Raw genomic sequence first — 25,653 nt, 5'->3', positions numbered from 1 at the left:
AAGTAGGACGGCATTATGACAGTCTTTCATATTCTTCTTCATCTATGTTGAGATGTCCAAATGGAAAAATAACTCAGAGTGTAGAAACCCAGAATTTTGAACTAGGATTTGGATACACCCAGAATTATAAGCGTTTTAAAAAAATTAAATCATGTTGTCAAGCGTTCAAAGGGATCTCTGCTAAATGAAGTTTACTCAAATCAGCCATAGAAGTGACGTATAAATCATATCTTGTATTTGAGTTCCCAACATTTGATAAGTGTTGTTGTCAATCGTAGGTAGAATGGTAAATGTTATACATGTGACCACTTATATTAGCCTATGAAGGATCGTAAGCCCTGTAAATACTCAGACTTCCATATTCTTCATCATCTATGTTGAAATATCAAAATCTAAATAAAGAAGGGTTTAAAATTGAAAACGCATTTCAATACAATCTTTTATTTGACATAGTCTTGCACAAAGCCTTCATAAATAATGCAACATACATATATGTATATAATTCTCAAGTTTAAAAGCATTTTTAAATAATATTCTCGATTACTCAATTCCAAGTCCCTCAAAACAATATGGCAGTCTTAAATTATGCAAAATATGTCGATGTTCATTTGAAAATCATAATAAATAATTAAAAAATAGTATAAGCTAAGATATATTTTGAGTATAAACACAAGAATGGCAGTGGAATAAACAGTTCATCCTAAAAAAGATACTAGTCAAAAGGCCGAGATATACCGATATTTGGAAATATCCGAGAAGATATAAATCATATTTTATCGAATCGAACAAATCCAATGTGATCGGACTTCGTACGTTATCTGGATGGAAATTTGGCTTATAATTCGATCATCCAAACACCGTGCGAAATGCGATATTAGTAAACCCATAGAATGAGAAAAAACTCTTACTTATTAAACAGTTTCTATTAACTTTTGTTTCCTGTTCCTCATACTTCTTCGCGTCGGAGATTTTATCAGTGAAGGATTTATGTACGCCTGTGAAAGTATTTGTTGGAAGCTGTTTTGATCGAACCCTGGTTGAACGAGCGATTTAAAGTATGAAGAAGGGTTGGCATTTCCACCCCCGCCGCACTGGCTGCAAGGGTAGGGCACTGTCAACGCCGAAGGGAATATAGGCTGGACCATGTCACCTGTAGTGCTATTTCCAGGACAGTACGGGAAGAATATTACGGGAATGTATCCAATTATACCGTAAGGAGGCAAAAAGCTTGGTGGATACTGTTGAATCGGTCCGGGAGTAGTCGTGGTCTGGACCTCTTGCCCTGTTTGGTTTTGGTTTTGCACCAAATAACAAGGACACGATCCTGGACTCGGTACGATCGGCAGAGGATACGGAATCACATAAAGTGGTGGTGCTGTAATTTGACCGCTAGGGCTTGAAGTGGGAGGTCTATGAGGTGGATGAACACCCGTTGCGTCAATTCCTGGATTTACGTCAATTTCGTTTCCAGGGTAACCGCCTGGTAATACTGGGAATCCGGGTTGTCCTGGAAGTCCTGGTTGTCCAGGATACCCGGGCTGGCCGGGGATTCCAGGTTGACCGGGGAATCCAGGGTAAACGCCGGGATATCCAGCACCTCCGGGTTGTCCGGGTGTTCCAGGTGACCCTGGTTGTCCAGGGCTACCGGGTTTGCCAGGGGATCCAGGTTGACCGGGTAATCCTGGTTTTCCAGGGCTTCCTGGATATCCACTGCCTCCAGGGCCGAATTGACCGGGATATCCCGGTTGGCTTGGCGGTCCGGGGTATCCAGGCCTTACTGGTCCTGTTCCAACGTCTGGCTTATATTGGTTGTCGACTTCTGGCTTGCTTACAGGTTTTTCCGTACCTAGAAACAAATCAGAAAATAATTATTTCACATTGAGTCAAAATTAGAAAATAATTGTATTAATTGGTAATATCCATAAATTTTTATTTTAAGTTTTACTTAGTAAATACCACCTTTTCTTAAAATCTAATGTGGCACGTATTTCGATGCATCAGTCATAATTTTCAAACACCGTATGTGAAGCTAAATCCAATTTTTTATAGTTCTGTCCTTGGGATGTCAAAGGATGGAGAAGTGGTACTTTTTGTTTTGTTTTGTTTGTTGCTTACTTTTTTTATCAGTGGGAACACAGACAATAAAAATTCGGAAAAATATGAATAATAATAAACTCATAATTAAAAATATTACAATGACTAAAGCCCCTTTGTTAGTGTTCCAACTAATAAAAAAATTTAAATAAATAAATTTAATAAATAAATATAAAAAAATTATAAATAATAAATACTTAATAAAAGAAATCGTTCTAACCTTCTGTCAGCTCGTTTGTTCCAGTTGGTCCAAATGGTCCAGTTGGACCACTCGGGATAAAGCCTGAAAACAGGTTACGTTGTTAAAGCTTACAGTCATTTAAATGCAGATACGAACTTATCATATACAAACAGTAAAATTATTGACTTATTGTGCATGGAAGTGAAGCATGGAGTTGGCAAAAGAATGAAGAAAGTATACTGAATGCATTCGAAATGCGATCTAGTAGTGCGTCAAAACGATGTATGATAGATGTTTGAATGGCGATATAAGAAAATTAAAAAAAAAAAGTACACGTCAGACCTCGGCTCTTAATGCATGTTTGTTCTGTAACCTCTAGTGCATGTTGGTGCACCGGGTCAACCGGGTCGACCAAAACTGCATGTTATAAACTTTTTGTGTGGTTGTAAGTGTGTGAATAGTGCTATGGTGGTGACGGGTAGTATTGTTTGCATGCTGTTGTAGTATTTCTCCTGACGAAGAGACGGGTACATCTCGAAGCAGGTTGACTTAAAATTCTCAGTAAGTGGTTATAAACTAATATGACTAACATTTTTGTAAAAAAATATAAAAGTAAAAAATGCACGAGCATTATCGATGAAATTAAAAAAGGTGTGTGGAGATGGTTTGGACATGTGGAGCGAATGAGTAAAGAAAGACAGTTAAACAAATCAGAATGTATGACCGAGAAGAGCTTGTTTTTGTATGTGTTTAAATTGTTGTATTTACCTGGTGTTCCAGGAGTTCCTGGTAATCCTGGTGATCCCGGAGAACCTGGTGATCCTGGAGTCCCTGAGAAAAATATAGGAAAATATATTAAATATAAAATAGGGATATCAATTTTACTATTTTCCATAGATATTGTTTGCAATGCGGATGACGCTGCAGTATTCGCTGTGAGACTGAGGGGGACCTACTAAGAGATAACTCCTATAATTGGAGACAATCCAGATTTGTGAACAAGTATTAGCACACACTCAAAATGTTGTAAATAATAAAAATCGTATTATTATATTCCGTAAGAGCATGGTCAGTATGATGAAAACATGTATTTAAAGAGGAGAACGCTGACCTGGTTGCCCTGGGTATCCTGGGTACGGTATTCCACCCGGTCCACCTGGCCCTCCTGGTCCTCCAGGTGCGCCTGGAGCTCCTGGCCGCCCTGGTTGTCCAGGCAGTCCAGGTTTTCCGGGCTGTCCAGGGTATGGTTTTTCTCCCGTAGGTGGTCCGCTTGGGCCTCCTGGTATTCCAGATGTTCCTGGAGTGCCTGGTTTCCCTGGTTGCCCTGGTTGTCCTGGTTTACCGGGTTGTCCTGGGTATCCTGGATATGGTGTTTCTCCAGGACTTGGCCCGCTTGGTCCACTTGGCCCGCTTGGTCCACTCAGACCACCTGGACCTCCTGGTCCTCCTGGAGTACCAGGTTGTCCTGGTTGTCCTGGATATCCTGGATATGGGATTTGTCCGGCACTTGGTCCGCTAGGCCCTGATGGTCCTCCTGGTCCACCGGGAGTGCCTGGCGCTCCTGGTAATTCTGGTTGCCCTGGTTGTCCCGGCTGCCCAGGATATCCCGGGAAAGGTTTTTCACCAATACTTGGTCTACCTGGTCCTCCTGGGCCTCCTGGCCCTCCTGGCCCTCCAGGCGTACCTGGTGCTCCTGGTAGCCCCGGTTGACCTGGCTGTCCAGGTTTTCCAGGTTGACCCGGGTATCCTGGGAATGGTATAACGCCAGTGTTCGATCCACCTGGTCCTCCTGGGCCTCCTGGACCTCCAGGCGTACCTGGAGTTCCTGGTTGTCCTGGTTTTCCTGGTTGTCCCGGTTTTCCAGGTTGCCCTGGGTATCCTGGATATGTTGTTTCACCAGTACCCGTTCCACTTGGTCTGCTTGGGCTTCCCGGTCCACCGGGCCCTCCTGGTCCACCTGGTGTGCCTGGGGTACCTGGTGCTCCTGGTTTTCCTGGTTGTCCTGCATACATATATAATATGATTAGTACATATGTATTAGTAATTATTGGAAGTCGTAAAAAGGGAAGAACGGTACATATTTCATTTTAAATGGACACCTTTTAGAACAAATTATTATTTCTTTTGTATTTGTTTTTTTATTTGACATGGTATGGAGACACTTAAAAATGTCTCCATACCATGTCAAAGTCAAACCTTGGGATTTAATAAAATAGCTTGACAAAGGGTTTGAATGACGTCATCCTTAGTATTATTTGTATAATTCATTCGTGAAACTTTTCAACCATGTACGTTCTTAGTGATCAAGGATAACTAAGATAGTAAAATTTTCATTATTTAATTTCGTAAGAGCATGCTTTGAATGATTAGAAAATATTTAGTCATACAGGGGAAGGCTGACCTGTTTGCCCTGGGTATCCTGGATATAGTGGTCCACCCGGTCCACCTGGGCCACCTGGTCCTCCAGGTGCACCTGGAGCTCCTGGCCGCCCGGGTTGTCCTGGAAGTCCAGGTTTTCCAGGCTGTCCAGGGTATGGTTTTTCTCCCACACTTGGTCTACTCGGTCCTCCTGGCCCTCCTGATCCTCCTGGTCCACCTGGCCCCCCTGGTGCTCCTGGTTGTCCTGGATATCCCGTGCTTGGTCCACTCGGACTGCCTGGGCCTCCTGGGCCGCTTGGTCCTCCGGGTCCTCCAGGTGTGCCTGGAGCACCTGGTCTTCCTGGTTGGCCTGGCTGTCCTGGTTGACCTGGATATCCTGGGAATGGTGCTACGCCGGTAGTTGGCCCTCCTGATTCTCCCGGACCTCCAGCGGTACCTGGAGCTCCAAAATTTGGTTCATTTGGCCCACCGGGTCCTCCTGATTCACCCGGCGTGCCTGGAGCTCCTGGTAATCCTGGTTGACCAGGTTGTCCAGGAATTCCTGGTTGCCCTGGATAGTATCCTCCACTACCACCGCTTGGTCCACCTGGCCCACCGGGTCCTCCTGGTCCACCTGGCGTGCCTGGAGCTCCTGGTAATCCTGGTTTACCAGGTTGTCCTGGTTGTCCTGGAATTCCTGGTTGTCCTGGGTAGTATCCTCCACTACCACCGCTTGGTCCACCTGGCCCACCGGGTCCTCCTGGTTCACCTGGCGCGCCTGGAGCTCCTGGTAATCCTGGAGATCCTGGTTGTCCTGGGTAGTATCCTCCACTACCGCCACTTGGTCCACCGGGTTCACCGGGTCCTCCTGGTCCACCTGGCGTGCCTGGAGCTCCTGGTAATCCTGGTTTACCGGGTTGTCCTGGAATTCCTGGTTGTCCTGGGTAGTATCCTCCACTGCCACCGCTTGGTCCACCCGGCCCACCAGGTCCTCCTGGCCCGCCTGGCGTGCCTGGAGCACCTGGTAATCCTGGAGATCCTGGTTGACCAGGTCGTCCAGGGATACCCTGTTGTCCGGGGTAGTATTGTCCGCTACCGCCAATTGGTCCGCCCGGCCCACCGGGTCCTCCTGGTCCACCTGGCGTGCCTGGAGATCCTGGTAATCCTGGTTTACCGGGTTGTCCTGGTTGTCCTGGAATCCCCGGTTGTCCTGGAATTCCTGGTTGTCCTGGGTAGTATCCTCCACTACCACCACTTGGGCCACCGGGCCCACCGGGTCCACCTGGTCCACCTGGCGTGCCTGGAGCTCCTGGTAATCCTGGTTTACCGGGTTGTCCTGGTTGTCCTGGAATTCCTGGCTGTTCTGGGTAGTATCCTCCACTACCGCCACTTGGACCACCAGGCCCACCGGGTCCTCCTGGTCCACCTGGAGTGCCTGGAGCTCCTGGTAATCCTGGTTTACCGGGTTGTCCTGGTTGTCCTGGAATTCCTGGCTGTCCTGGGTAGTATCCTCCACTACCACCACTTGGACCACCGGGCCCACTGGGTCCGCCTGGTCCACCTGGCGTGCCTGGTGCTCCTGGTAATCCTGGTTTACCGGGTTGTCCTGGTTGTCCTGGAATTCCTGGCTGTCCTGGGTAGTATCCTCCACTACCGCCACTTGGGCCACCGGGCCCACCGGGTCCGCCTGGTCCACCTGGCGTGCCTGGAGCTCCCGGTAATCCTGGTTTACCGGGTTGTCCTGGTTGTCCTGGAATTCCTGGCTGTCCTGGGTAGTATCCTCCACTACCGCCACTTGGACCACCAGGCCCACCGGGTCCTCCTGGTCCACCTGGCGTGCCTGGAGCACCTGGTAATTCTGGAGATCCTGGTTGACCAGGACGCCCAGGGATACCCTGTTGTCCGGGATAGTATTGTCCGCTACCGCCACTTGGTCCACCCGGCCCACCGGGTCCTCCTGGTCCACCGGGCGCGCCTGGAGATCCTGGTAATCCTGGTCGTCCTGGAATTCCTGGTTTTCCTGGTACACCTTGTTGGCCAGGATAGTATTGACCTCCTTCAGTTCCACCACTGGGCCCACCTATAATATTGAAGTATTTGATAAGGTCTTTCTAACAAATGTTTTCATGGAGTGAGATGTGAATCAGATGTTTTAAACTTAATAAGGCTGATAATATGAAAGCAGTCTTTATCAGAGAAAATAGAATGCCACACCTATCTGTCTTTGCAAACATTCTTCGCTCATTTCACATTCCTGCATCTCCTTATACATTCCCGCCGTCTCCTGACCTATTTAATTAAAGATATATAATAATATATATAAAATATTTAAAACAAAAAAATCTCTAAGCATCACAGTTTTGATGTTATCACGAGAAAGCTTAGATGATATCTTCTTCAAACCCTCATCCGCACCGACGGTGAATAAGGTACGGCATCATTTAAACGCAGTGTTATCTTGATCATCAACACACGAAGGGGATCAGCCCTCCGCTTCAAATACCAGTCCATTGAATAAATTAATAGTACAGTGAAAAAATCACTTTCATTTATTTGACCCTGGGAATCGATTACGGGACCTCCAGTACGGCAGCCGAGCGTGCTGACCACAAAATAATGCTGATTACGGAGGCGGACAGATGATATAGATATATTTAAATTACCTGGTCCACTAGGTCCTCCTATTCCTCCTGGTCCACCTTGTCCTCCTGGTCCGCTAGGCCCTCCTGGTCCGCTAGGACCTCCTAGTCCACCTTGTCCTCCTGGTCCGCTAGGCTCTCCTGGTCCGCTAGGACCTCCTGGTCCACCTTGTCCTCCTGGTCCGCTGGGTCCTCCTGGTCCACTAGGGCCTCCTGGTCCACCAAGTCCTCCTGGTCCACTAGGACCTCCTGGTCCACTGGGACCTCCCGGTCCACTTGGGCCTCCTGGTCCTTGGCTTCCTCCAATTGGTCCTCCTGTATCAATTGGATTATTTAATATACGTCTTAATCGCTTTGATATCGACAAATTCGTATTTTTTTTTTGTTTTTAGAGAATTTAATATTTTTGTCCATAGATTTTAATATTTTTTTTACATTAAATCAGGGCTGTGGAGTCGGAGTCGGAGTTGGAATTGGAGTTGGAGTCACGGTGTTGCGGTGTTTGGGCTGGAGTCAGAGTTGGAGTAGGAGTCGTAAAAAACGAGCGACTCCGTGTATTTTTTCGTTAAAATAAAAAAAACACTTTTTTATTATAATAAAGTGTGCACGAATATTAGTCGCGCCGATATGATAAATCACCGAGATCCATTTGATACGTAAAGTCTACGAACATGTAATGACAAAAAATAGCTATATGCAAAGGTAGAAAACAACCTGATAAAATTGAGCTTTTTTGAGTCGGAGTCGTGGAGTCGGTGTCGTGTTGTTGGTAAATATAGGGATCGGAGTCGGAGTCATGTTTCTTTTTTCCGACTCCACAGCCCTGCATTAATAAATATCCAAATGAGTTCCAAAGAACTGAAAAGATAATCTGATAAATACAACGAGTTCCTGGTACTAAATCTTGATGTATGGAAGTCAAGCATGAAGTGGGCAAATGAAAAATGAAGATAGACCCGATGCCGTCGAAATTCAATCTCTCATCCAGAAAAACGATGTATATCTAAAGTGACTATACGTCCCGTTTTGAACGGGACCGTCCCGTTTTTAGATAGCCTGTCCCGTTGTCCCGAAACAATGATACGGGACGTGGAAATGTCCCGTTTTCAAAAAAAGAGCAACACACACTGGCTATAACACCCAAGAAGGGTGAAAAGCCATCAAAAAGAAGAAGAAGAATATATCAATTATTTTTAAAAAGTGCAAAAAATCGACGATTTTTATAGTATAGCCGTTTCATATAACTTTGCCGAACAAATCCTAGCTTGATTTCGGTGCATATGGCTACAGCAGGTGGCTGGTGAGTCATGTGCAAAGACTAACTAATTTATGTAAAGGCCGCCGAATCTTTATATAAATAATAAAACATTTTTTTTTCATATTTACATTATTTATTTATCTTATTTTGTTTTTCAATCTTCCTTTTCTTTCTATTCATAGTTAAAAACTATGGAAAAATACGTGTTTTCTTGAATACACATACGTAAAAATTGGTAGATGTCCCGTTTTGAGGACAAAAATAAATGGTCAGTTTATGTATAACACATGTTTGAATCGTGAAATAAGGAAAGAATGCATGGCTGAGATAAGCATTATCAATGAAATGAAGAAAGGTGTGGTGAGAGCGTTTGGACACGTGGAACGAATGAGTGAGGAAATAACTGAAATAACATGAATTGTTTTACCGTTATTTCCTCACTCATTTGTTTCACGTGTAAAAATGATCTCATAACACCTTAATTTATTTCATCGACAATGGTTATTTCAGACTTGCATTCATTCCTTATTTCACCATTCAAAAATCTGTTATTCATTTGTGGTCATTCGCCGCATTAGCCGCGAATGTAGTTAGAAATTGGAATTCTGACTTTATATTTACTCATCATAAATGTATTTGGATTTGAAAGATAAAGGTTTACTGATTGACGAAAAACTGGTTTTAATCACTAAGGTAGTGGGTCTGTTATCAATGATATTTGAATGACGTACCTGGTCCTCCTGGACCCCCTGGACCTCCTGGCCCACCGGGTGTTCCTGGTGTGCCTGGCGTGCCAGGTTTTCCAGGTCTGCCTGGCTTTCCTGGAGTTCCAGGCTGTCCTGGATAGTACTGGCCACTTCCTCCACTTCCGCTTGTAGGTCCACCTAAAAAATTCGTTTGAAACAAATAAATTTAAACAAATATTGATACATCAACACAGATGGAGAAGATTTTGAAAGTCTCTCATACATTTTATAGAAGTCTCTGCTAATAAATATATCGTAGTCGTGCAGGAGAAAGTGACCAACCAACAAAACGTAAAATGTTCAGGAGGGCCATTTAAGTCACTTTTGCTTGGCAAGAAAATAAACATCAATGCAGTTAGTCATTTTTAACAAGTCAAAATATTATACTTCCAAGTTTAAAATCCTTTGGAATTTTTTGCAGGGCAATATTAGGCTAGTAAGATATCAAACAGTCAATTATCACGTTTTTGTAACAAAAATGCACTTGGTCACTTTCTCCTGTATGACGATATGTTTTAATAATAATTCATTGTTTGTTTATTTCAAGTATGTACAAGGAATCAGTGAGATGTTTTTTTTTTTTTTTAATTTGAAATTTGAAAAAAGGGAAACGATGTAGGTCTGACCTATCATTAATAAGACCATTCCTGAAGGATAAAATTTTTATTCTTTTATTGAGCATTGATTAAATGCCCAATATCTAGAGAAAATGTATTTTTGTTGAATTAATTGGACTAATTCCAAGGTTCCTAGTAATTGCATGGAAGTAAAGAATGGAGTTGGCAAAAGAAGGAAGAAAGTATACTGAATGCAGTTAAAATGCGATCTCTCAGTGTGGCATAACCATGTATGATAGATGTTCCTACGACGTAATAAAGAAAATATGCAAGGCTGAGATAAGTATTATCGATAAAATAAAAAAGGCGTGTCGAGATGGTTTAGACACATGGATCGAATGAGTGAAGACAGAACGGCTAAACAAATGTATGTGGCGAATGTAATTGGAAAAAGTATTAGGAAAAGATCGATGAAAACTTGGTATGATCAGATATGTCAAATACAACATAGGTTAGGAGTACAGAGGTATGTATGAAGAGATGCATGAATGTTTTCAAAGACAGAGTAATGTGGCGTTCTGTTCTCTCTGCCTACCCCTGTGGGGAAGTTACATGATGGTTTACCTGGTCCTCCTGGGCCTCCTGGTCCACCGGGGCCCCCAGGACCCCCTGGAGATCCTGGTGATCCGGGTTGCCCTGGATAATATTGACCTCCAACGCCTGATCCTCCTGACAATCAAAAATGTACATTAAAATAAATTATTTTAATGCTTTTATTAACTTACTTTTATTGAACGAAAACCCGCAAATAATTTGTAATAAAAAAGTATGAAAAAAATGACAAAATCCAACGTACATATATCACGTTCGGTCGCATATATAAAAGTTCTATTGATATTTGGATAATGTAGGTAGGAAATTACGAAAAAGATCGTGTCATTTGGTTACATCATTCTTTGTAAGATTCATAAAAACCCGAAAACTGATATTTATCAGTATTTACTAATTTTACATTAAATGTGCTTTTTGAACGAAAAAACTCAACCAAGATGTAGGCGGGTAGCTACTACTACTACCAAGTTGGCAACACTGATCTCTACTGCTACTACCAAGTTGGCAACCCGAGCGGATTCAACAAAAGCGGCCAACCGAAGCGCGCCAGCGAGAATCGCCTGCCATCGCTTGATTGTTAAAGGACGTATATTTTAGCTTCATATTTCATTCAAAGTTCCATACTCAATTAATTACAATAAAATAGTTAATATCAATCGTAATCAAAGTGTAAGAATTTTATATCAATAAACCAACTGTAAGTAAGCATTTCTTTTAAATATCCTGCTCTTGCTTCCCGCACAATAACACACACCGGGTTTCCAAATTGGTGACCTCCGCTATACCACACACACTTGCTCACCAAAAAGACATAAAAAAATTACGACTGGTAAAATAAATAAATAAAAATGACATCTCGTTTGTTCAGATAAATATCTCATCCATGGTACTAATAACTGTACTGCGAAACGGATTTTTTTTAAAAGTAAGTTAATAATTTCATTTGAAAAAGAAAAATCTGGCCCACCTGATCCACCAGGACCTCCTGGACCATGTTGTCCACCTGGACCACCTGGACCTCCTGGACCATGTTGTCCTCCTGGTCCACCCGGGCCTCCTGGCCCTTGTTGTCCCCCGAGTCCTCCAGTACCTCCTGGTCCATGTTGTCCACCTGGTCCACCGGGACCTCCTGGACCATGCGGTCCACCTGGTCCACCTGGTCCACCCGGACCTCCTGGTCCACCTGGAGCTCCTGGTCTACCTGGGGCGCCTGGGGCACCTGGCTGTCCTGGATAGTATTGTCCTCCTGGAAAATATTGTTTTTAGTACTTAAAAAAAAAAAAACAAAAAACTAATCCTAACATAAAACGCGCTAGCGTCAGAAATAAAGACTCTAAGAAGCATATCTGGCAAGAGTGTTTGAGATAGAATAGGGCAAACCAGAATAAGATAAATATGCGAGATTGAAGATGTCGTTAGGTGAAGAAGACTACGAAAAAGGCAATGGTATGCACATGTGAAGAAAATGGAACCACCCAGACTCCTCAACATTGCACTACACGGTCAACTATAAGGTAGACCACCGTGGAGATGAATTGACAGCTGGGAATCGATATTTCAAGAAGTTAATCCCTCTTAAACATAGGACACAAGGCCTACACCAAGAAGAAGTTAAAAAAAATGTGTATATCTAACTTTGTTGTTTTCAAATGGTTTCATTATTAATTAGTAGAGTTTTAATCACTGTCATGTTTTCTTACCTGGAGTTCCTGGGCTTCCAGTAATTCCCGGTTTTCCTGGTGTTCCGGGTGTTCCTGGGGTTCCTGGAGTTCCTGGTTTTCCAGCTGTTCCTGTCTGTCCTGGGAAATATTGTCCGCCACCTATTCCACTACCGCCAGTTGGCCCAGCTGGTCCTCCTAGAAAATCATATTTTCAGTGAGTCATGAACAACCTTTATCTTTAGTCCGAAGTGTTCGTTTTTGAAACGGAATGAAAGAATTAAAGAAAGGCAGTGAAAATATTAAAATTCAAATTATTTTTTAAAATCTCATCAAAGATGAAGGAAGAATATGGAAGTCTGGGCATTTACGGGGCTGACTACCTTCATAGGCTGGTTTAAGTGATCATTTTACACACGTGTAACATTCACCAATTCTACCCATTATTGACAACCACTCTACTCACATTCTTAAAAGTTCTATAAATATGAACCAATTTTGAAACATTGTTCTTTAATCACTAGAACTTCACTAGAGACATCTATTGGTAAGATGAAAAGAAGCTTTTTACTAAGCAGAAACTCTTTTATTAGTGTGTGAATCCGAATCTTGGATTATAAACACACACATGAGAAACGCCAAATCAAAATGAATTAAATTAATTAAAGATAATTAAAATAATCTAAATTAATTAAAATTCATTCAATTACATGGAATATGATGTATTTACAAAGCCCCTAACTTACCCCCCCTCTTCACTAACAGTACTGATTTATTCATGCTTTACTTTATATTCAGCCCCGAAATGTAGTATATGAAACTTCCAAAACTAGTCTTTAAAATAAATATTACTCTAGTGCTAAAATACCAGTCTATTGTAAAAAAATCTAATCTGAAATTGTAATAAAGTGTTCTCATTTACAATTTTATCATGTCTTAACACAAAGTAAGCGCCGAAACAATAAATAAAGTTATGCTATATTGAAACAGAATTTACTTGTTAGGGAGGGAGAGAGAGGAAAAGACAGGGAGAGAGAGTGAGAGGAAGATCCACAGACTATGGACCGATCAAGTTAAGGCAGCAGCAGGTACCTCGGTGGTTGGAGCGCTACGTGCAGCGCAGTCAAGGGATAACTGGAGAAGAGTCACTGCTTCCACAACGATCACAACCCTCAGTAATGAGGAATAAGTCGGAGAAAAAGCATAACATACCTGGTCCACCTGGTCCTCCTGGACCTCCTGGTGATCCCGGTGATCCTGGTTGTCCAGGGAAATACTGCCCACCGCTTGGTCCAGCTGAAATTATTTCTGTATTGATATCCGTGTGTTTAATTTATCGAAGGTTAAAAATGTTTAAGTATTGTTTTATACCTGGTCCGCCTGGTCCACCTGGACCTCCTGGGCCTCCCGGACTTCCAGGTGCTCCCGGTGCTCCAGGTTGTCCCGGGAAGTACTGGCCTCCACTTGGTCCAGCTATGAGAAAATTTGTTTACTGTGATTAGAATTTATAACTTGAGTACATATGGATAAAAGGTAAACATTACATTATAATATATTTTTATTTAATATATTCACAAGTTTTTTTTTAATTTCTTTAATTTTTAACATATTTCTACAATACTTAACAATCTTCAAAATGATTCACTCAATTTTAGGTGCTTTTTAAAAAAAGTAATCTTAATTATAAATTAAAATTAATTACACTGTTCTCCCAATAAACAGAAAGCTCTTGTGCTTGGGGAAGGACTTACACTTATTATTTTTTTTTTATGTTTATATCATATTTGTGAGTAATATTTTTTTGTGTATTTATTTTCTCCGATTAATATTTATATAAGTCAATGATTAAAGAAAACACTTCGTTTTTTACCACTTGAGTTTTATTATAGACTACATGTTTCAGAAGTTAAACTTCCATCATTTAGACAGACCTGAATGATGGAAGTTTAACTTCTGAAACATGTAGTCTATAATAAAACTCAAGTGGTAAAAAACGAAGTGTTTTCTTTAATCATTGTAACATGTCTTACCACAAAGTTAATGCCGAAACAATAAATAAAATATTTATAAAAATCATTCAATTTATTTTTTAGAATTTTAATGTCTTATATTTTTTTTATATCTAAAGAAAGGTTATTGAAGTTTGTGCTTCCCAAATATGAAAAGTTCTGTTGTAATTGTTTGGTATTTTATTTTGGTGTTGAAAAGTCATTTTGGTATTTGTCACCCTTAAATATTTGAATAATTGCTGTTTGTTTTCTACTTTTGATTTCTTAAATGTTTTCCGCAGATACTTTGGCACATTTTATAAACTTTATAAAATTAATTTACTTTGTTTTCACCACTTTTTTTATCATTACAACTTAACCTACCGGTTTGACAAGAACCTTGTCATCATCAAGGTTTATTTTAATTCAAAAACATTAAAAACATTAAAATACTCTCACCAAAAACTTCCACACACTCCGTAAAAATCCTAGATTTGTGTGAAAGTTTTTGGTGAGAGAGTATTTTAATGTTTTTGAATTAAAATAAACCCTGATGATGACAAGGTTCTTGTCGAAACCGGTAGGTTAAATTGCATTAATAAAAAAAGTGGTGGAAACAAAGTTGATTTCTTTTAAAAAGTGAATAATGATTGTTATCTGAACTGTTTTCACGATTCAAATATAAGTATATATAATATTGAAAATCTGCAAGTATTGTTTTATACCTGGTCCTCCTGGGCCTCCTGGACCTCCTGGGCCTCCCGGACTTCCAGGTGCTCCTGGAGCTCCAGGTTGTCCCGGGAAGTACTGGCCTCCACTTGGTCCAGCTGTGAAAAATTTCGTTTACTCTCATAAGAATTTACAAACTGTGATTTTGAGAGTCCACTAAATATTTTTTTTATTATTATAAACATATAAAAAATAAAATTTCTGACATTTCCAATGGCATTTTAAAACTAATGTAAAGATTTTTTAAAATTACCTAACATCCAAGTGACTCTGAAATCTAACTACGGCTTATGCAACACCGTTTATCATGTCCCTACTAAGGCTTCAACTTTATAAGTTTCATAGCCTTTGCCTACTTGTGAGTGGATTTACTCTTTGTGTTTAAAGTTGCTATAATTTCATGTAATTCATGAGTGAAATTTCTAGGCAAAAACATTCGCTCTGTGAAGATTAAAAGGACTGAGGGTCCTTAAATAGGCTATACAATTGTAGGTAATTAAGTAGCGAGTGTTTTTGCCTAGAATTTTCACTCATGAATTACATGAAATTATAGTAACTTTAAACATAAAGAGTAAATCCACTCACAAGTAGGCATAGGCTATGAAACTTTTAAAGTTGAAGCCTGAGTAGGGACATGATAAACGGTGTTGCATAAGCCGTAGCTAGATTTCAGAGTCACTTGGACGTTAGGTAATTCAGGTAATTAAGTAATAGTTAAAACACGTGTAGTAATAATTTATGGAAGAAAACAATAGTTGACCGTATAGCAAGAATAGAATTACCTACATGTCCCATTACCTTTTGAACACTTGACCTTACCCTCAACTATTGTTTTCTTCCCATAAATTCTTGCTTCACATCATGTTATAACTTTTAAGTACCTGGACTTGTAAAGCTATAAAAGGACCATTAGCAGTGGCGTGCACAGAGAATTTATTAGTATAGGCAGAAGAGGTAGGTAGTAAGGTAAGGTAGGGTGGTACTGGTCGCGTTTTCGTATGTCACGCGGGTGAGTTAGGATAGGCACTGCTTTTCTGCCCATTTAATATTCACATTAGTTTGAAAATGCCATAAAAAAACGAAACAATTGTGACAAATGTGGAGGTCCTCACCAAAAAGTAGCATTTCCAATATAGGTTCTGTTTACTGTATTCTATCGAAATTTTAAACTAAAGTTGCGATAAAACGTGACCAATCCTGTGTGAAACCAATATGAAATAATGGAATCGCACAAAAACGTAATAATTTTACAAGCTGGAATTCCTGATTACTTACTTAAAATCATTTATAATGGAAATATAACGTTTTGGTGAGGACCTCCACAAATATTATATTTAATATTTTTTAAGTAATAAACACATTTAAGTAGACTCAAAATCAGTGTTAGATTATAAAATTTTATATATTTATTATTAGAACTTAAAACTTAAGTAACGTATGGATACTAGATAAACGAGTACATTGTATTTGTGTGTATCATATACTGAAGGTTAAAAAAAGCAAATATTGTTTTATACCTGGTCCTCCTGGTCCTCCTGGACCTCCTGGGCCTCCCGGACTTCCAGGTGCTCCTGGAGCTCCAGGTTGTCCCGGGAAGTACTGGCCTCCACTTGGTCCAGCTATGAGAAAATTTGTTTACTACCATTAGAATTTAAAAAAAAATAAATAAAGTGAATGCTGTTGAAATGCGCTCCCTCAGACGAATGTGTGGAAAATCATTGTATGACAGAATTAAAAACGATGATATAAGAAAGGAATGTAAGGCTGAACGAGGAATAATTGAAAAGATTAGAAAGAGCTCTTTGCGGTGGTATGGACATGTGGAGCGAATGGATAGCGAGAGAATGACTAAGAAAATATATGTGGCGAATGTGAGAGGGAAAACAGAACGTGGACGACCGAAAAAGACTTGGCACGATCAGATCAATCAGAACCTAAAATCTGGCGGTGTCAAAAGTCTGCGTAATCGGAGGGCATGTATGACTAGATGTATGGATGTGAAGGAGGCTAGGAGTGTATGTCAGGACAGAAGAGTGTGGCGTTCCATCCTCTCTGCCTACCCCTGCGGGGAAACGGCGTGATGGTAGTAGTAGTAGTAGTAGTAGAATTTATAACATATCTTTCAAAATCCCGAAGTAACTCAGGATACTATTTTTTTCATTTGGGATGAAATCAATGACCAATGGATGGCTTATTTAAATTTTGATAAAAACATTAAATAATTTTAACTGGCGATAGTAATTATACCACACCTGGTCCTCCTGGTCCTCCTGGTCCACCTGGACCACCCGGTGCTCCTGGACGACCTGGTTGTCCTGGATAATATTGTCCTTCGTTGCCGCTACCTAAATCAGTAACAAAAGAGACTTACGTCAAGTGAATGACTTCGAACGCATTTTTCACTCTCACAACACGATAAAATATCGCTCACTCCTTTCAAGAACGTCATGAATAAAAAATCGTTCATTTTCAGCTGTGCATGTTTTCGGAATGCCTAGAAAATGTACTATATTCCAGCAAAAGAGGCATATTTTTAACTTAATATTTACCCGCTACAGGGCAGAAAGTGTTGTTTTTGCATTTTGAAGAAAAGGTATTGTTCAATTATTTTTTAAAAATACTAAATATTTTTCAAATGGAGAAAAAACAGTCAGGTTTTACCTAAAGAGATCTGTTGCACAGTAAAAAGTTCAATAAGTGGCTTGATATTTATTTTTAATACATTGTGTTTTATTTTTAAACTTTAAAAACGTTCTCCTGAAAAATCAAGTTTTTTGATTTATGACGTTCTTGAAAGGAGTGAGCGATATGTTTACTTTGTTTAATATGTTTACCAAATAAAGGTAACATAAGCCATCAAACCAAAAGGTAAAACTTATTTTAAAATATTGGGAAAATTATTGCAAAAACACAAAAATATACCTGGCCCGCCTGGTCCACCTGGTCCTCCCGGGGAACCTGGTGATCCTGGTTTTCCTGGAGCACCAGGTTTTCCTGGTTGATATTGTCCACCGCTTCCGGGACCTCCTGGCCCACCCGGTCCTCCTGGTCCACCAGGTGATCCTGGCGATCCGGGCGCACCAGGTTTTCCAGGTTGGTACTGTCCTCCGCTACCACTTCCAGGTCCTCCGGGCCCACCTGGCCCCCCTGGTCCACCAGGCGCTCCTGGTGATCCTGGCGCACCAGGTTTTCCAGGTTGGTACTGTCCTCCGCTACCACTTCCGGGTCCTCCGGGCCCACCTGGCCCTCCTGGTCCACCAGGTGCTCCTGGTGATCCTGGCGCACCAGGTTTTCCAGGTTGGTACTGTCCACCGCTACCACTGCCAGGTCCTCCTGGACCACCCGGTCCTCCTGGTCCACCAGGCGCTCCTGGTGATCCTGGCGCACCAGGTTTTCCAGGTTGGTACTGTCCTCCGTTACCACTTCCGGGTCCTCCTGGCCCACCTGGCCCTCCCGGTCCACCAGGCGCCCCTGGTAATCCTGGCGCACCAGGTTTACCTGGTTGATATTGTCCACCGCTTCCGGGACCTCCTGGCCCACCCGGTCCTCCTGGTCCACCAGGTGATCCTGGTGATCCTGGCGCACCAGGTTTTCCAGGTTGATACTGTCCTCCGCTACCACTTCCGGGTCCTCCTGGACCACCCGGTCCTCCTGGTCCACCGGGCGACCCTGGCGATCCTGGCGCACCAGGTTTTCCAGGTTGATATTGTCCACCATTTCCAGGACCTCCTGGCCCTCCTGGTCCTCCTGGTCCACCAGGCGATCCTGGTGATCCTGGCGCACCAGGTTTTCCGGGTTGATATTGTCCTCCACCACTTCCAGGACCTCCTGGTCCTCCTGGTCCACCGGGCGATCCTGGCGCACCAGGTTTTCCAGGTTGATACTGTCCTCCACTACCACTGCCGGGTCCTCCTGGCCCACCCGGTCCTCCTAGTCCACCAGGCGATCCTGGTGATCCTGGCGCACCAGGTTTTCCAGGTTGATACTGTCCTCCGCTACCACTGCCAGGTCCTCCTGGCCCACCTGGCCCTCCTGGTCCACCAGGTGATCCTGGTGATCCTGGTGATCCTGGTGCCCCAGGTTTTCCAGGTTGATATTGTCCACCGTTTCCAGGACCTCCTGGCCCTCCTGGTCCTCCTGGTCCACCAGGCGATCCTGGAGGTTCTGGCGCCCCAGGTTTTCCGGGTTGATATTGTCCGCCGCTACCACTACCAGGTCCTCCGGGACCTCCTGGTCCACCTGGTCCACCTGGTGATCCTGGTGCACCAGGTTTTCCAGGTTGATATTGTCCACCATTTCCAGGACCTCCTGGCCCTCCTGGTCCTCCTGGTCCACCAGGCGATCCTGGTGATCCTGGCGCACCAGGTTTTCCGGGTTGATATTGTCCTCCACCACTTCCAGGACCTCCTGGTCCTCCTGGACTTCCAGGGGACCCTGGAGATCCTGGAGCTCCAGGTTTGCCTGGATAATATTGTCCTCCGCTACCACCACCAGCGCCGCTAGGTCCACCTAGTACATAAAAAAAATATTTATTATTTTCAGCTATGCAAGCGGCAAAACGATGCACGATAGATGTTCAACGATGATACATATGGGTAGTGTAATGGCAAAGGGGTATATCTGTAATAAAAATATTTTCTAAGTTTGTTCCACAAAATGTATGAAATAGTGTTTTCTATAATCTGGCAAAAGGATAAAGCTGTAGTTGTAATACTTATTTAATTTTATTAAGATATGTACATATAAACATACATAAAACAAATGAGTTATTTATATTATTTTTTATGATATCTCATCAAAGATGAAGAAGAATATGGAAGTCTGGGCATTTACGGGGCTTACGACCGTCATAGGCTGGTTTGAGTGATCACTTTACACACGTGTAACATTCACCAATTCTACCCATTATTGACAACCACACTACTCAAATTCTTGGAAGTTCCATACATATGAACCAATTTAGAAACCTTGTTCATGAATCACTAGAACTTCACTAGAGACATCTATTGGTGAGATGTAAAGAAAATAAAGATGTAAATGCCCAGATTTCCATATTCTTCTTCATCTTTGATGAGATATCAAAAAATAATATGAAAGTAACTCCTGTAATTGGAGATAATCCAGATTTTGTGAACAAGTATTTGGACACACTCAAAATGTTGTAATGAGTTATTTAATTCCACAAGTTTGTTTTTGCTCTCCTGTAAAATTTGGTCTGAGACAGATATACCCTTTTGCCTTTACACTACCGATACAAGAAAATAATGCAAGGCTGAGATAAGCATTATCAATAAAATAAGGAAAGCCCGTGTTTAGATGGTTTGGGCATGTGAATCAAATGAGTAAAGAAAGAACGGTAAAACAAATCAATGGGTGAATGTGGTTGTTAAAAGAACTGTAGAAAGACTGAAGAACACTTGTCACGATCAAGTATTTCAAATAATTGGGCGTAGTCAGGTCAGTAGTCAGGATAATCGGCTTACACGTATGAGGAGATGCAAGTATGTAGAAGACACGAAGAATGTTTGCAAAGACAGATTTGTGTGGGGTTGTATTCTCTGCGTGATGGTTAGTTAGTTCGAGTATAGGTTTGATGTAAGAGGTGCTGGAAGAAAGCGGATATCCTGACTCCATAATATACACGAGTGGACAGGAGTACAGAAAGTCAATCGCTTTTTCGGATTGCCCAATATAGGGACACTTTCTCGCAAGTGATGATAGATAGATCTTAACGTCAGGGGGACTTAGCGCTCTTTCCTTTCAAGAACGTCATAAATCAAAAATCGCCAAATTTCAGCTGTACTTGTTTTCGGAATGCCCAGAAAATGTACTTTATCCCAGCAAAAGAGGCATATTTTTAACTTAATATTTACTCGCTACGGGCGAGAAATTGTTGTTTTTGCATTTTGAAGAAAAGGTATTGTTTAATATTTTTTTTTTAAATTTACAAAATATTATTCGAATGGAGAAAAAACCTTCAGGTTTTATCTAAATAGATCTGTTGCCCAGTAAAAAGTTCAATAAGTGGGTTAATATTAATTTTTAATACATTGTATTATTTTTTTATACTTTAAAAACGTTCTCTTGAAAAATCATGTTTTTTTTTATTTAAAACATTCTTGAAAGGAGTGAGCGTTAGGTCACGTAAAGTAAAAAAGAAGGTTTGTTAGTAGGTAAGTCGATAGTTATTTCAATTGTGAAATTTTTTGATGATTATACAAACTATTACAATGTACTATTGAGAGTAATCTATAAAGCTAGTCACCTGGTCCTCCTGGTCCACCTGGACCTCCCGGCCCTCCTGGTCCACCGGGACTTCCTGGAGCTCCGGGTCTGCCGGGTGCACCAGGCGATCCTGGATATCCTCCACCACTTCCAGATCCACCAGGTCTGCTAGGCGACCCTATTTGATCAAATTTTATTTTGTGTTTTAAAAGCTTTGGTATACTATGTGGTATGGTAATATAACACTCTCCTTATCATTCACCAGGTCAACTGTAGTCTACAGATTAATAAAATGGATATTCCGAAACCGGTATAGTGAAGTAGAGTTTTTAAGTGGAGTGAACGATGAAGGATAACGAGAATGAAGTATAATTTTACCATTCTCAAAAGAGAGCGCTAACAACTTAGTATTTCTTGTATTCTCTAATTCTATCCATGATTTGCAACCACTCCAATTTCACAAAAATGTGATTGACGTTGTTTATGTTCAGATGTTCAGAAGGTTACAGGGGAATAAAGTGATCACACAGCTAACCTATAAGAGATCGTAAACCCTGTAAATACCTAGACTTCTATATTCTCCTTCATTTAAGTTTAGATATCGATAAAAATACATAGAGGCATAATCTAGTGTGGTCAATCAGGAACCTCCCAGCAATGAGCAAGTGCTCCTATATATAATATATAACTCCTATCTAGAAAAAAACACAGTTTTGCGAACATAGATTTGGACACTTCCTACTTCATATATATATATTTTTTATATCATCAAAGATGAAGAAGAATATAGAAGTCAGGGGATTTACGGGGCTGACGACCGTCATAGGCTGGTTTAAGTGATCATTTTACACACGTGTAACATTAACCAATTCTACCCATTATTGACAACCACACAACTCAAATTCTAGGACGTTCTAAATATATTAATCAATTTTGAAACATTGTTCATGAATCACTAGAACTTCACTAGAGACATCTATTGGTGAGATGAAAAGAAGCTTTTTTTTTTAGCAGAAACTCTTTTATGTATGTGCGGTCCGAATCCTGGATTATAATCACACACATGAGAAACGCCAGAAAATATCGTTTTCATTTTTATTATTTAAGCTTATAATTTGACCAGATAATTTATTTACAACATTTTGAGTGTGTCCAAATACTTGTTCACTCCTGTAATTGGAGATAATCCAGATTTTGTGAACAAGTATTTGGACAAACTCAAAATGTTGTTAGCTTCCTTCTTCAGTTACCTAGTATTTGGCATGGCCAGATTTTGATGATCAAGTTTGAATTTGAAGGTAAATTGTATGGTCTCCATTTGAGGCAGAACATACCGGTTGATCCTCCCGGCTTGCCTGGGCGGGTGACCGGCGCAGGCCCGCTGGCCTGGCCCGAGCCGTCGGTCGGCGGCCTGACCGGCGGCCGAGGCTGCAGCCCGGGCTTGGCGCCGCCGGGGAACATGCCGCAGCTCTTCGGGAAGTACAGCTCCTTCCATGGCGTGATGTGGCCCTTCTTCTTGGGGGCGTTGTCCTCGGGCGAGGGGAGTCTGGTGAAATCAGACATTATAAGCACTTTTTTTGTTTCTTGAATGTTTTCCGCAGATACTTTGTGGCACATTTTATAATATATTTATAAAATAATTAACTTTGTTTTCACCACTTTTTTATTAATACAATTAACCTGACAAAAAAAAATATAACATTTTTGTGGAGTGTTTGTTAAATTTGTTTTACCGTTCTTTCTTCACTCATTCGTTCTACATGGCCAAACCATCTAAAAAAAAATTCTTAATTTTATCGATAACGCTTGTCTTAGCTTTACATTCCTTCCTTATTTCACTATTCGAACATCTATCATACATCGTTTTGTCGGACATTCTTCTGAGAGATTGCATTTCGACTGCATTCAGTCTACTTTCATCCTTCTTTTGCTAACTCCATATTTCACTTCCATACATTAGGGTCGGAACCAGGACTCCGTTGTGTACTGCCAGTTAAGCTTTCGCTGATAGGTTTTTTTATTGATTTTCTGTTTTAATTTTTCTTAGATTTCAACATCATGTACAGAAAAAAAGGACATACCTCAGTACAGTCGGGTCACAGAAGGGTGAGAAAAAGAGGATAAAAGGGATGTACCGTTTGAACTGTGTATTCTCCAGACTCCCTAGTTTAAATTTGGCCATCCAAAATGATGAGAGCTCAACAAAATGCTATCTAGCGTGACCATTACTCAGGGAGGCATCCTGTTTAATATCTTTTCCATTCTTCTAGCCCAAGAATATCGCTCACTCCTTTCAAGAACGTCATAAATCAAAAATCGTAAATTTTCAGTTGTTCATGTTTCCGGAATGCCCAGAAAAGTTACTATATCCCAGCAAAAGAGGCATATTTTTAACTTAATATTTACCCGGTACAGGGCGGAAAGTGTTTTTTTTGCATTTTGAAGAAAATGTATTGTTTAATTATTTTTTTTAAATGTACTAAATATTTTTCAAATGTAGAAAAAACCTTCAGGTTTTACCTAAAAAGATCTGTTGCACAGTAAAAAGTTCAATAAGTGGCTTGATATTTATGTTTAATACATTGTATAATATTTTTAAACTTTAATAACGTTCTCCTGCAAAATCAAGTTTTTTGATTTATGACGTTCTTGAAAGGAGTGAGCGATATGTATTGTCAAAATGTATCGGCTCATCTTTTTCATCATCCCAAACTCCGTATGCCCCGAGACCGACAGACGAAGATTTCATATTATTTTTTGACATCTCATCAAAGATGAAGAAGAATATGGAAGTCTGGGCATTTACGAGGTTGACAACCGTCATAGGCTGGTTTAAACCAGCCCAGACTTCCAAATTCTTCTTCATCTTTGATGAGATGTCAAAAAATAAAATGAAAATAACTCCTGTAATTGGAGATAATCCAGATTTTGTGAACAAGTATTTCGACACACTCAAAATTTTTATTTTTGTAAATTTTATTTTATTTTTAACTATCATTATCATTAAAATATTATTATCCAATTCATTATAAGCGCCCTTTAGGTAGTATTTTACGAAAATGGTGCCATTTAATATATGCAAAATTATAATTACTAAACAGCCCTGGTGACACTACACTTCCCTGTTTGACACATATAAAATAATAATAATAATAATAAACCCTCATCCGCACCCCAATGGTGCATAGGGCACTGCGTGTTATCTTATCTTGATAAACGCAGTGTTATCTGTGATCGTTTACACATGAAGGAAAGGTGATCAGTCCTCCGCTGCAGGTACCAGTCCAGGGTAATATTGAATAAATATGACAGTGAAAAAATCTCTTATATTCATTTTACCCCCCTTGGGAATCGAACCCGGGACCTCCAGAACATTACATTAAATTACACTACGGAGGCGGACATTGACAAATATATAGTATGTAATATTACCCGTTATTTTCTCGTTCTTGGGTGAACACCTCCACCGGCTGGTTGGGCTCCACGACCCTGTAGCCCCAGCTGTCCGCCACGTAGTGGGTAGCTCTCAGTACTCCGTTGGGGTCGATGTAGCCGTAGCAGCCGTACGTCACCCCGTCTGGACCGCGGTTCTCATGATGGAACTGGCCGTTGGGTCCCAGTTCATATCCAAACTCGTAAGCGCCTGGAAACAAATATTATTAGATTAAAACCAATATTTTTAGCTTTTCCACTTTATTTTTATTTGACCATCGACCGGGTTTCGTCGTTACCGACATCATCAGACTGGTGGGAGGCTATACAAATTGTTATGTTTTATATAAAACAAGGCAGGAGTTGATAACCATGACTTGATATAATTTTGTTGAGAAATTAATTTAATTTGAGTGAATTTAAGTATTGTATGATATTAATAATATTTTTTATAAGTAAGACTTCCATATTCTTCTTCATCTTTGATGAGATGTCAAAAAACAAAATGAAAACAAAACTTGGAGATAATATATGTAGATTTTTGGACACACTCAAAATATTGTAAAAAAAAAACTTAGCCAAATATAATAAAAATTAAAAAAAGGAACCATAATCATAAAAAAAAATATATGAAATCTGGTAATTCATATAAGAATTTTTAATAAATCCCAATAAAAGCGTCAAGTGGCAACTGGCGAACTCAGTTGGGTTGTTTATTTAATGTGACGCAAACGTTCAGAAATACGCGAGCGGTGCTCGGGTTGGCGCGATACGACACATGCGCCACCCCGAACACTGCTCGTTCGAAAGCAAATGATAAAAAAATATGTATCTTACTTGTTTCAAAATTCGCTTCTAAATATTGTGTCTTGTCTTTGTCTTCTATGGCTACTATGACCTCATTTCCGTTTCCCGGACTGCCTCTCTCTATGCTGGCACTAGTGTAATAGTTACCCGACAACAGTGTTGCCAGGACCTGTGAAAAAAACACAAAATTAATAAATAATTTTTATTTTTGATATCAGTATTAGACATATGAAGTTAAAACATGATTCTGGGCATTCAAGAGGTTTATGATATTTCATTGTTTAAGTGATCACTTTATACACGTGTGACATCTATATATATTTATATATATATATATATATATATATATATATATATATATATATATAT

General features: G+C 40.7%; 1 protein-coding gene across 1 annotated transcript; it reads right to left on the bottom strand.

Moving 5' to 3' along the window:
- Positions 1–425: 425 nt before the first annotated feature.
- LOC148312934 (uncharacterized) lies at positions 426–25,453 on the bottom strand (the record flags this gene model as incomplete). Its single annotated transcript, XM_088270980.1, has 20 exons — positions 426–1,846; positions 2,315–2,377; positions 3,044–3,106; positions 3,387–4,277; positions 4,677–6,713; positions 7,297–7,587; positions 9,262–9,414; positions 10,458–10,562; positions 11,413–11,691; positions 12,146–12,301; positions 13,316–13,399; positions 13,475–13,576; positions 14,817–14,918; positions 16,338–16,439; positions 17,073–17,165; positions 17,743–19,329; positions 21,086–21,223; positions 22,380–22,591; positions 24,478–24,688; positions 25,315–25,453. Coding segments are annotated over 20 exons (7,743 nt in total), but the record flags the coding sequence as incomplete, so codon positions are not given.
- Between the last annotated feature and the right edge of the window lie 200 nt (positions 25,454–25,653).

The sequence above is a fragment of the Brachycentrus maculatus genome, unplaced genomic scaffold (assembly GCF_059751285.1).
Source record: "Brachycentrus maculatus isolate JH-2025_06_01 unplaced genomic scaffold, ASM5975128v1 h1tg000028l, whole genome shotgun sequence".
Lineage (NCBI taxonomy): Eukaryota > Metazoa > Arthropoda > Insecta > Trichoptera > Brachycentridae > Brachycentrus > Brachycentrus maculatus.
Note: the sequence above shows the minus strand (reverse complement) of the source record. Positions and strands in the feature narration are given on the sequence as shown.